Source organism: Danio rerio, chromosome 5 (assembly GCF_049306965.1).
Source record: "Danio rerio strain Tuebingen ecotype United States chromosome 5, GRCz12tu, whole genome shotgun sequence".
NCBI lineage: Eukaryota > Metazoa > Chordata > Actinopteri > Cypriniformes > Danionidae > Danio > Danio rerio.
Window position 1 is genome coordinate 30981556 of NC_133180.1, and position 13795 is coordinate 30995350.

The 13795-nt window shown below is 35.8% G+C and overlaps 1 protein-coding gene across 3 annotated transcripts in view; it reads right to left on the reverse strand.

Moving 5' to 3' along the window:
* The window catches only part of snx19a (sorting nexin 19a), a 30848-nt gene that overhangs the window by 13520 nt on the left and 3533 nt on the right, over positions 1 to 13795 (reverse strand). For all 3 annotated transcript variants that reach the window (XM_073949671.1, XM_068221064.2, NM_001130642.1), the window contains 5 exon segments: positions 13675 to 13791; positions 13490 to 13578; positions 13286 to 13379; positions 10871 to 11015; positions 10315 to 10438 (listed from right to left, as the gene is read on the reverse strand). In XM_073949671.1, the coding sequence (XP_073805772.1) occupies positions 10315 to 10438; positions 10871 to 11015; positions 13286 to 13379; positions 13490 to 13578; positions 13675 to 13791 (569 nt within the window).

Here is a 13795-nt window from a genome sequence, read left to right on the forward strand (position 1 = left end):
TGAGGTGGTTATTAATTAGCAAATAATATAAATATTATCAAAGTCAACATTAGATGAGCAGATTACATTGTACCCCTGGGTAATAACAAGATACGTGACGAGATTTGCTGTGGTAATCAATTACTACACTGCAAACTTTCAAACGGTTTGTTTTATTTACAAGATCTGAGGTGAACTATCTGCTGCAGCTTTCAGTGGTATGGCAATAAATGTCAGGTAAAATTAGCATTAAAACTGAATAAAGCACGAGGTGTACCTGAGGTGATCATTGTTCACCTGTGAGAAATAGAAGCTGTTTATAAAATATAAATGCCAGGTGTGGGTTAGGACAAAAACTCCTTTTAGTATGGAAAATATTTCTTCTATCGTGTGCATTTGCTTTTAGTTAGAAAATGGTTCAAATCAGGCTTTAGGCTTGATAGTCAGGCACACTCACGTCAATCTGGCAACCTGTGCTTGCCTGCACTTGACAGAAGAGGAGGAGTGAAATGTGTTTTGATGAATAAGTGCAATCCCTAAATCAACCACTGGGTGTCAAACTTACATACTGCACCTTTAAAATGAGTTTAACACAATTCTTCAGTTTTTTAGGGGGGACAACTTAATTGTTGTGTGTAAAAAAAATTATAATAAGTTGATTCAATTGTTGAAATAATGACTTAATTCCTTTATGCTGTCTCAACACAAATCAATTGTGTAGAGCCCAGCATTTTTACTGTGTATTAGAGTCCTACGCAATAGGTGACATGTTCAATGTTCCACACTTTAACTGCACTTCATATTTTGTGTGTGTATTTTCAGTGTGAACATATTACTTGCACTTTTTAGACAACAAACAAAAATGGTGCACATTCATAAGTAAAATTATGCAAATTACATTGCATTTAATATCATGTTTTATATTTTTAAAAGAATAATAAAGCACGTGTGCCTACAATATTCCATAATTCCAGCAACCTACTCTAGAGGCAAGAGGAGACTATGACCAATGGCTCGTTGTGCATCAGTATTCATCAGCAGTGCATGTGCAAAGCATGAAGCCAAGGCACGCCACACACATTGAGCACACAGAAGGAGGCAAATGGACCAAGACCGTTACATAATAACCCTGTTTGAAGATGTTCCATCAATAGCTATGCCAATACATGCTTAGAGAGCCATAAGTTCCCAGACTCTGCTCCAGCTAAGCACCACAGAAACTCCCCAAATCTGGAACAGCCAGCAGAAAGCTTTCATGATTATCCTGCGGCAAGCTGATCCACTTGAACAAATAGCTGCTGAGGGACCAATGATTCAGTGTGAAACCAGACAGATAATACACACTCGCTAACAGCTTGAAAATGCTTGGCCAAACTAAACAAACATATTACTGGCAAAAGGTGAAAATGGTCTTCTCACATGATATATATATGCAAAGCAGACATATGAACAGACTGTACTATGAGCTGGCCTAAAGTGTGTGTATTTATAAAACAGTTATGCCAGTTTTACAAGGCCAAGATGCTAACATAAAGAACAAACCCAAGAGGATCTCGCTCTAGCTTTCTCCCTGGCTCTATGACTTATCTAAATCTAGGCACACTTTTGAAGTCAACCTCCCTCACGGAAAAGGTCCTAAAATGACTATTAGAAAGAAGACAAGTCTTACCATATGTCTGTCCAACATTGTCTTGGCTTTCAATGAGGCAGGATAAAGAGAAAAAGTTACTAGGGATTGATATTTGTTGCCTGTTTCCATATTATTATAAATTTCCGGAACTCTAGGTCCCAACGACATACTGTGCCGAATGTTTGTACTTGACAGTCGAATGTTTACCAGATGGAGTCAGGAGTGATTGAAGACACGAGGGCCTCACACATCCTGTCGAAAAGCTCTATGATAGGACACCTAGTACATTTTATAAATAATAAATGTAGGAATTTCGCACTTTCTGGAAAGAGCTTAATATAAATTAAAATAACCCGATTACAGGCCATAATTTTTCACGGTGGCTAAAACGGAAAGAATACCCTGCAGCTCTGAGGAACTGTGTTAATTCTGGAATGCATTGTTATGTAATGTACTCTTTTAAAGCTTCTGCTCTCGTCAAAAAACATACTGTAGCCAAGTTGTGAATATGAATTTGATAACAATATTGAAAGTTATGGAATAGAAAGTCAATATCAAGATGCATCTTTCTATTTAGATTTGACTACTATGAATTGATTCTTTTCAGCGACTCAAAAACACAAGTGTATTCTGACTCCCATAACAAATGACTCCTATGAACCGGTTCTTTTTAGTGAATGCAGAACATACAACACGACCAGCGTAACACAATCTATGAAATAAATAACTCATTCTTTTTAGCGAATCGAACATACAGCTAAGCAAAGTGTTCAGATTTGTGAAGCACATAATCGTATTAACTGATTATTTATTGTCATTTAATTTAACAGGGACAATGTTTATTTATCAACAATTAAAAACTGTAAATAAGCCAGACTTAGCCACAAGGGTTCATTTTCAATCTTTTGTTCCCTGCCAAATTTTAAAAAAGGAAACCTAAAATCATTTCTTTAAATCAAACACATACAGTGTAAACAATGTAGCCTTATCCCTGAAAAAATCAAGTACATACAGCTTAACTAAAGTAGTAAGATTTCTGAAGCAAATGACTCATAAACTAAATATTTTCACAGATTCAACAACAAATAGCTTGAATGCTATGACTCGACTGAAAACCATATGGCTCTTTTGAACTGGTTGTTTTTGGAGACATACAGCTTGACCAGCGTAGTCAACCTTTAAAACAAATTACTCCCATGAACTGATTTTTTTCACTGAATCAAGAACATACATTATGTGCAGTTTCACAGTTGCATTCAGTTACTAAATCAGCATCTCACTTATGATGACCATTGGGAAATGTGGCATAAATTTATATTTTTTATAAACTGTATATACATACACTACATGACAAAAGTCTTGTTGCCTATCCAAGTGTTAGGATCAACACACAATAACTGTAGTTGATCGTTTGGTATGAGAAGTGGATTATATGAAAGTCAAAAGCCTCTAGATTACACTTATTTTACCGAAATAAAATTTACTCATGCCTTGATTTTTGATTATTTAATTAGGACAATAAGGTGTGACTTTGCTGAGACAAAAGTCACTGAACAGAAATAATGTACAGTATAGAATATAAAGTCATGGAGCAGTGGAAAAGAATTAATATTGTGTATGACTCCCATGAGCTTGGACAACTGCATCCATGCATCTTTGCAATGACAAATAATGTATTAATAAAGTCAGCTGAAATGGCAAAGAAAGCGTTCTTGCAGGACTCCGAGAGTTCATCAAGATTCTTTGGATTCATCTTTAATGCCTCCTCCATCTTACCCCAGACATGCTCAATAATGTTCAAGTCTGGTGACAGGGCTGGCCAATCCTGAAGCACCTTGACCTTTGCCCTCTCCTGTGGTTTGTAATGTAATGGGCAGCGCAAATGTCTTGATACCTCAGGCTTTTGATGTTGCCATCTATTCAGCAGATCTCTTGCAAGCCCCCATACTGAATGTAACCCCAAACCATGATTTTTCCTTTGCCAAACTTGACTGATTTCTATGAGAATCGTGGGTCCATGCAGGTTCTAATAGGTCTTCTGCAGTATTTGTTATTATTGGGATGCAGTTCAACAGATGATTCATCAGAGAATATCTACCTTCTATCAGTTGGCATTTCTGTGTGAAGTTTGCATGTTCTCCCCATGTTCGCGTGGGTTTCCTCCACAAGTCTAAAGACATGTGGTATAGGTGAAATGGATTTGCTAAAAAATTGACCATAGTGTATGTGTGTGATTGAGTGTGTATGGATGTTTCACAGTGATAGGTTGCAGCTGGAAGGGCATCAAAAAATATGCCGGATAAGTTGGTGATTCATTCCACTATGGCGACCCGAGAATAATAAAGGGACTAAGCCGAAAAGAAAGCATGAATGACTAATATCTACCTCCTGCCACTTTCCCAAATGATCAACTAGAAGTCAAGTTGTTGTTAGATGCTCTTAAAACTGGGATTGATGAAAAGACTTTTGTTAGGTAGTGTACACACACACACAAAAGAAAATTAATTTAGGACACTGTATGTATTATAATGAATTATAATAAAGAAATATTATAATATTCAAATTGTGTCAGTATATCAATGTGTGCATGAAGTTAATGATCACAGATTGCATCAAAATCCTAAAAGAACACACAGAGGTCTTTAGACTGAGCCATGACCTCATGCTTCAAACAGTGAATTACTCAATATCCACTCAAGTAATCTGAGCAAACCTCTGAGCACATATTCACATATTTAAAATCCAGCATCTGAACACTTCAAATCCAACTCAAGAACATTCTGTGCACGTCAATTAAAACAAAAATCAATATTCCTTTAAAACTGGAGTAATTCTAATTATACTTAGAACAATTTATTGTACTGACCCCAAAACACTTGAACTCCCCCACTTGGATGGAAAAAAGCATGCCAAAGTAATTGCACAAGGAATAGTTAAGAAGATGTCATGCGTAGAAAATAGCTTTGGATTCAGCTGACAGAAGATGCTGATTTTAGCCCCTCTAATTAACACCTGTCTTGTTCTGGTGATGTCATACAGGCAAGCGCAGCATCAACTGTCACATCACTTAGCAGACATAAGGGGCCCTCCTAATATAACCTTTCTAGAAAAACAAGTTTGGCTTCCGTGTGTGGCATTTTAATAAGGGCGAGGCCAAAATCCTAACTTTATCCCAATTCTAAATACAGCAATGCAAGAAACACATGCTCAAAGAGACCAGAGAAGGCCTTCTGAAGTAGAACTGCAGACAAATGGTTTGTTTTTTTAATGAAGCATTAAAATGAGCATACATATGGCTTTTAAATGCAAACCAACAAATGGTTAGTCAATTTACAGCTACAAAATGATTTTAGTGCCTTCTACTTCTGTTTGAGATTGTCACATCTTTGTCAATGCATTTGGCAGATCTATTATAATTACATTAACCTTGACATTACAAGCACCATGCGTTACTATATGAACTACAGACATAGACTAATAATACTTTATGTTATAAAACTTGTTGTAAGTTCAGTGATGCTCTTTTGCATACCTCGGTTGTGACGAGTGGTTATTTGAGTTACTGTTGCCTTTCTAAACCAGTCTGGCCATTCTCCTCTAGCCTCTGGCATCAACAAGGCATTTGCGCCCACAAAACTGATGCTCACTGGATGTTTTAACTTTTTCGGACAATTCTCTGTAAGCCCTAGAGAGATGGTTGTGCATGAAAATCCCAGTAGATCAGCAGTTTCTGAAATACTCAGACCAGCCCGACTGGCACCAACAACCATGCCACGTTCAAAGTCACTTAAAACACATTTCTTCCCCATTCTGATGCTCGGTTTAAACTGCAGCAGATCATCTTGACCATGTTTACATGCCTAAAGGCATTGAATTGCTGCCATGTGATTGACTGATTAGAAATTGTGTACCTAATATAGTGGCCAGTGAGTGTTTATTTACAAATACTTTAAAGCGCCTGAGTTTTGGATGAACTGACTTTCATCAATGAACAGAAATCTTTTGGATTTAATAAAAAAATATCTTGTTTTGTGTTCTGAACATCTTACGGATTGGGAACGACAATAGGGTCAGTAAATCATGACATAAGGATAAAGTTCACCCAAAAATTAAATTGACCTCATCACTTGCTCTCGCTAATGTGGTTTTAAAGCTTCACGAGTTTCTTTCTTCTGTTGAACACAAAAGAAGGTATTTTAAAGAATGCTGGTTTATTGAAAATTCCTGAAAAAAAAACACTATGGAAGTCAATGCAACCAGCATTTTTCTAAATATCTTCTTTTGTGTTTAACAGAAGAAAGAAACTTTTTGAACAAGGGAAGAGTGAGTAAATTATTATTTTTTTTATTTTGGGGTAAACTATCCCTTTATTGTTGAGGTAAATTATATCTTTAACTTGTATTCTTTGATCACATGAAGTTTTAAAGCAAAACCCTAAAATATTTTACCCATTATCATGACTTTCTCTTCATGCAAACACTTAGTGGATCATCTATAAAGCCATGAATGAATCTAACAGCAACAAAGTTAGCATTCATTCTTTCGTTTTCTTTTTGGTTTAGTCCATTTACTGTATTAATCAGGAGTTGCCACAGCAAAATGACCAACCAACTTATCCAGCATGTTTTACGCAGCGGATGTCCTTTACAGCTGCAACCCAACACACTGGGAAACACTCATACACTCCCGCATTCACACACACACACACACCCCGGCCAATTTATCTTATTCAATTTACCTATACCCAAGGGCGTAGATTTGCTCTTGACATTGATGTGGACATACATACCTAGAGCGCATGCATTGAACAGCACAAATTCTATTTTGCGCTTTAAAAAACATGATTAAAATACTTAATACTATAAAATAAACACTTAATAATACAAATAACAATCCTGTCCCAGGCTGCAAAAGTCAAATTACATGATTTTACTGCACTCGAGCTTTGAGGAGGTATGAATATAGAGAGATTTAGATAGGTGTGTGACGCAACTTACTGTTTTATCCTGATTAATGTTTTTCATAATCACGAAGGCCAAAATCAAAACTGAATTTTAATTAATCACACTGTCTTGGTTAATAGTGTTATGGTGAACTAGTAGCGAACTTGACTTGTTCTTGGTTGGAGTTGACGGTGCATTACTTTATTTTGAAGTTGATTAAATTATTGGTGGGGACATTTCAGTAATTGGTGGATATTCATAGGGACACATCCCCTCCGTCCATTCCAATTCTATGCCCTTGCCTATACCGCATGTCTATGGACTGTATAGGGAGCCGAAGCACCCGTAGGAAACCCACGCGAACACAAGGACAACATGCAAACTCCACACAGAAATGCCAACTGACCCTCCCAGGGCTCAAACCAGCGACCTTCTTGCTATGAGGCGATCTACTGCTGCCTACTGCGCCACCGTGACCAATCATTAAACACACACAAATTTGCATATAGTGGCATGGTGGCTCAGTGGTAAGCACTGTCCATTCACAGCAAAAAGGTTGCTGGTTCGAGTCCCGGCTGGGCCAGTTGGCGGTTCTGTGTGGAGAACTGTGTTCTCCCCATGTTCACGTGGGTGCTCCAGTTTCCCCCAAAGTCCAAAGACATGAGCTATAGGTAAATTGAATAAACTAAATTGACACTGGTGTATGAGTGTGTATGGGTGTTTCTCCTAATACTTGGTTGCGGCTGAAAGGGCATCCACTACGTAAAACATATGCTGGATTAGTTGGCGGTTCGTTCTGCTGTGGCGACCTCTGAAATTGGGACTAAGCAGAAGGAAATGACATTGGCATATATTCACACCTCTAGATTAGGACTTTACTTATTGAACCAATAAACAACATTTCACGGAGTACTCTGTGTGAAATAAATGCCAGTGTGATCCATTCTAGGTAAAGTTGTAGTGAAAAGCACAAACCTGCTGAAAGCACTGACATTTCACTGTGCGTGCGACAAATATTAGCACTGGCACGAAGAGTGAGATACTCTGGGGAAGTGACAGCATATGCTGTAAAAATGCTGTAATCCTCAGGAGGAAGTCATAAGCTCACAGGAAGTGTGAGCACACCCACACATATTGTTATGATTCTTCCTTTTGGAGTAAGAAAGCCATCAACAGGTGATCAGATAATACGGATTATCAGATGGCAGTGTTACAGTCTCAGGCAATTTGCTTGTCTATTCTCACTCCAATTGAGGCCTATTTTAAAGTCACTCCCACTTATCAAAGCATCACTGAATCACTTGTGTCCTTTTCTAAGCACGTGTAGACCTGCTAATGTTTATCAGACAGCTTGCAGGGTGCTGACATTGTTGCCTTATCTACAATAAATAACAATCATTAAACTAAAGGACTCATTAATTTTGGGGCCATACGGCGAACCAGACAGAGTGGCCTATGAGGTCTTTTCACAACGTGCTTCTATTTTTTTGCCATCACTTCTCTAACATCTTATGACAGCTTACATATGTCTGGCCCACACAAATGACGCAAGGCTCATGAACAAGATGCAATCTTGTTGAATTGCTCGCTGGCCAGTTATCAACCAGTCCAATCACCTTACTGCACCTCTAATTGGGTAAAAGCAGCGCATGAACAAAAAAAAAATATGCTTTTTGTGTTTCTAAGAATTATTTTCCACTTCGAATGTCTGATTTAAGCAGAGGAATGAATGACAACCATTAACAACCTGTCTGGAAGCAGAATGTTTTTGTTTGGTATAATTAAATGCTAATTTGTGTGATTTCAAATTTTCAAACTTTGACCATGAACTTTCTGTTTTTGAAGGTTTTTGTTTTTTCATCGATTGGTTCTGTAAGGGCTGTGTAAAATAGCCTGAAAAGGCCTTATATTCTTCAAATAATTTCAAATATTAAAAAAGAAAATACAATAATGAAAGGTCTAGTTTAGCTAGAACACAATTTTATGCCCTGAATTTGCAAAAGCACTTATTGAAAAGAAACTATTAACTTTTTAAAGAGAGAAATTTAAATTGTGTTTCTGTCTAACTACTGTAATTTTAACTTAGTTTTTTATTTTAGATGTAAGTTAATCTGAATTTAAAACCAGGAATGTTTTTTTTTTCTATAAAGTTGCAATCAGAATTATTAAACCCCCTTTGATTTTTTTTCTTTTTTAAATATTTCCCAAATGATGTTTAACAAAGCAAGGAGATTTTCACAGTATGTCTGATAACATTTTATCTTCTGGAGAAAGTCTTATTTGCTTTATTTTGGCAAAAATAAAAGCAGTTTTTAATAATAAAAAAACATTTTACGGTCAAAATTATTAGCCGCTTTAAGATATTTTATTTTGATTGTATACAGAACAAACCATTGCTATACAATAACTTGCCTAATTACCCTATCTTGCCTAATTAACCTAGTTTAGCCTATGCTTATGTCACTTTAGCTTATGTCACTTTAACCTGTATAGAAGTCCTAAAAAATATCTAGTAATTATTATGTACTGTCATTATGGCAAAAATAAAATAAATCAGTTATTAGAAACGAGTTATTAAAACTATTATGTTTAGAAATGTGTTGAAGAAATCTTCTTTCCATTAAAAAGAAATTAAGGGGGAAAATAAACAGGGGGGCTAGTAATTCAGGGGGGCTAATAATTCTTATTGCAACTGTAGATATACATAATAAAATATCCCCTATTATTCTCCATGGAAGAACCAAACAGTCCTAAAATGTATAAGGACATTAGGGTTAGAATTTACATTTTTTTAAAAGTACTATGCATTTAAAGAAGTGGTGTCCAAACTAGGGCTTGCAGGACAAAGTTGGCCCATAGTAACCCTTGGTTTGGCCCATCATCCCATTTGAGAAAAGAGGGACCATGAGGAGTGTGTTTCAAGATTGTCAATTCAAATTTAATGTAACCCTTTGTTTGTTTAGTTGTTAAAAGCTAACTGAAATTAAATGTTTCAATTAAACGGCTTAAATTAACCAGATTTAGTTTAAATGTACATGCTGTCACCCGACAATGCAGAGACTTTGGTGAGCTAATTAAGGCAAAGGCAGATTCTGCTTGACTAGTGTATTCGGAACTCGACTGCTTTATATGTGATTGTTTATGTTTTTATACTCATTAAAAAAGTGATACAGCATTAGTTAATACAGTTTAAAGTGATGTTTTCTATTAACTTTTAAATCTCATGAAGTAAATTAGGAAATTATCCATGGCAATTTTAATGTAATACAGTTTGGTATACTTTCCTTTGGCCCACAGTTCTCAGTGATCTTTGGTTTTTAGCCCTTCATATGAAAAAGTTTGACTACCCCTGAATTAAACTGAAACTGTGTCAGTCTAGTTTTCAGTTGAAGATCAGTGTTACTTCTATGTTAAGCTGCTTTGACACAATCTACATTCTAAAACGCTATATAAATAAACACAAATTGATTTGAATTGAATTTAAAGGGATCATTCACCCAAAAAGGAAATATTTGTCATCATTTACTTTCTTTTACACTGCTCTACAATGAATCGTTTTGTTTTCAACAGAAGAAAGAAATTCATAAAAGTTTAGAACCACTTGAGTTTGAGTAAATGATGAGGAAATTTTCATTTTAAGTCTAAACAGTGAAATATGTCTGATTAATTGTTATGTAGATCATTGTGTCTGTCTACATATAAATATCTGTCTACATATATAATATTATATTTACCCACTCATAACTAAGTCAGGTACCTCACCTTTCAATAAAAGTGCCAAAGAGCAGCCTGATGGTTTTCTGGATGTTTTCCGTACACAGCCAGCTCCACTGGTCCTTCATCAGCAAACACAATATGTTCAGAGCGATGTCTGCCAAAGCCGTGTCTGCTCCATCACAAACACACAAAGGTTTGAAACATCAAAAACTGTCAGTGTAAGATTAAATACATGCTTTGATCTATCGCATTAATTAATTAAAGCTACAACTGCTCCTTAATCAGTATGCAATTCATCAACACTATACTGCCATCTCCTGTTTGACTGTGTCTACAACATTCATAAACCTCAAATATAATCTATATTTTAAGTTAAAGCATAGGTCTCAAACTCAATTCCTGGAGGGCCGCAGTTCTGCACAGTTTTGTGCAGAAGGTGAAGGTGTTCATGACTCTTTTGTTAGAAACGGTTGGAGCAAATCTGTGCAGAGCTGCAGCCCTCCAGGAATTGAGTTTGAGACCTATGAGTTAAAGTTTATTGACATTTTATCCTACATGAATTTAACAAGATGTTATGCTCTGGAATTTTAAGTTGATTTACCTGCTCCTCGTCCTCTCTTTTCTACAGGTCTCTGCTCTCTCACGTGTCTTCCTCCTGCAAAATGACTCCTGACACCTCCGTCCACCTGCTTCTCCTGTTCCTCTACAAACCCTTCCAGATCTGACAGCGAGAACCCACGAAGAACCTATAAATAAAAAATGAAAAGAGCAGCTACCATCAACGCACAGCAAATCCAATAAGGACCATCTACTAGGAGAGAAGCCAGTGTCGAGGTGATAAGGGTATGTAGTTAACCTATAAGACAAGGTAAAATAAAAAAAAATCGTTAGGATGAATTTTAAATTTATTAGAGCAGATGTAATATTTATTTAAAACTAATTCAATTTTCATTACGTGAATCCCTTGAAACATTTACAGTTGAAGTCAGAATTATTAGCCCCCCTTTTGATTTTTTTTTTCTTTTTTAAATATTTCCCAAATGATGTTTAACAGAGCAAGGAAATTTTTACAGTATGTCTGATAATATTTTTTCTTCTGGAGAAAGTCTTATTAGTTTTATTTCAGCTAGAATTAAAGCATTTATTAAAAAAAAAAAAACATTTTAAGGTCAAAATTATTATCCCCTTTAAGCTATATTTTTTCAATAGTCTACATCAGGGGTTCCCAAACTTTTCAGCCCGCGACCCCCAAAATGAGAATGCCAGTGACTCGTGACCCCCAATATTCTCTGAGGTGGTGGTTATAAACACAGAAACCTTGTATGCAATGACGCGCACACACACACCAATATACCCAAGTCTATTCTTTGGTTTTTTTTTATGTATGTCAGTGCTGTAAATGGGCTAGAAAGTTTAACCTGGTGTTACAAAATCTGCTGCATCTGACAGTATTGCTGTGTCTTTAGTATAATGTAATTACCCAAGAAGTCGCAATCCAATAGAACTAGTAACTATAAGCTACTATAGTAACTATATAGTTTATTGTAACTATAAACAACTATTTTTTTCTCATCAGTAGGTTATTGATAAAATACAGTAAGTCTTAAGGTTTAATAAAAATTTATTGATTTTTGAAAATCACCTGGCGACCCCCCTTCATTGTCCCGCGACCCCTCGGGGGGTCCCGACCCCCACTTTGAGAACCTCTGGTCTACATAACAAACCATCGTTATACAACAACTTGCCTAATTACCTTAACCTAGTTAACCTAATTACCCTAGTTTAGCCTTTAAGCTGTAGAGAAGTGTCCTCAAAATATTTAATAATATATTTTATTCACTGTCATCATGGCAAAGATAAAATAAATCAGTTATTAAAACTGTTATGTTTAGAAATGTGTTGAAAAAAAATCTTCTCTTCATTAAACAGAAATTGGGGAAAAAATAAACAGGGGGCAAATAATTATGACTTAAACTTTATATCTTAGCATTCTAAACACAAGCAGTCTATGCAACTGAGATGCCTGTTTTAATGAATATAGTTAGAGACCTTGATTTGTTCAAAGAGGCTGATTCATTTATGAATGAATAAGTCATTCATAAGACAGATTCTTTCAAAAACACGGATTCATTAATAAAACATCACTGTGTTTGGAAACATGCACCTTGGATGTATGGATTTGTTGAAATATAGAAAATATTCTGTATGAGAATGTAAATTGTCTTAAATGTTTATTTAACTGTTGTCAGTGCATAAAGTATATCCTGTATGACTATATTCCATCAAAAATATTGAAAACAAAAGCTCATACAGAGACATTTTGTCTCACATTGTAACATTATTTTGCTGCCTTAATTTTTCATTGAATCAAATTACCTTTTCTAGTCGTATAAACATGCATAAATCAAAAAATATTTAAACATTAAATTTTGTTGAAACCCATTTAACTTAATATTGTACCTTAAAAAACATAAAAAGATTTATTTTTGTCATTTTTGATAATTTTGTTCCGAAGTTAAACAGTTAAAAAGTAGGAAATTGTGGATTTAAAAGCAGATTAAAGGATGCAATACACAACTTCTGCAAACATAAATCTGTTTGCTGTCAGTGCTGAATATCAGAGCTAAAGTAATCTGATATTAGCCAGTTGACATTCATAATCACAGACAAGTTTTTGATTCCATCCAGTCTAAGGATATCAAACGTATTGTAGATATTATGAGCCAATTTTAAAATACAATGTGTTTTGTGTGTCTCCTAGTAACAGGGTACAAATTTGTAGTATTCAAAATGACTTCTTAGCGTATGATGCCCATCTTACAGTTTTCCTTTGTAACCATTAACAAAGTTGGCTTTGTTAATGTATTCCATAAGTAGCACTGAGTCTTATTCATTAGGCTGTTTTGGAACACAATAAAGCAATAATATTTTGACATTATTATTTGATTCTGTGCAGGTTGGTTGGACAGATTGTACTCAACTATTTGTGGGGCTTTAAATGTTATGAAGGACTCACTGTGCAGCGTTCACTGACAGAGTATGTCACATTAGGTTGCAGGCTTGGGACATTAAGAGTAGGAGCTATTTTACTGGAGAATCTCAGACGGGGCCTGAAATGTGAAAGCACAGTTTAGTTTGTAAAATAAAAAACGATAAGGGCATTAAAATTTAAATGTAAGCTTTACTTATGATATCTACATGCTTTCTTATGCTTTCTCACTTTCTTTGTGGGTCTCCTTCCTCTGTGGGGCTCTGGGGCTCTGAGCGTGGAAATGCCGTCTTCAAAGTGTCCACTATGTTCTCCACCATCTTTTTTTAATGGAAAATATTTTTCAGAAGACAGAAAAGTTCAAATAACGATATATTTTCTAAAAACTGAATACAATCAAAAAAATATTTTATGACCTTGTCTATGCGAGAACCCGACGGCTTCTTCTGGAAAGATGCTGTGGCATCTGTGTTGAGGGCAAGGAACTCCTGCACCTCTTCGCTGTTAGCTGCCTCTGGGATGGTGCACAGTTTCTGA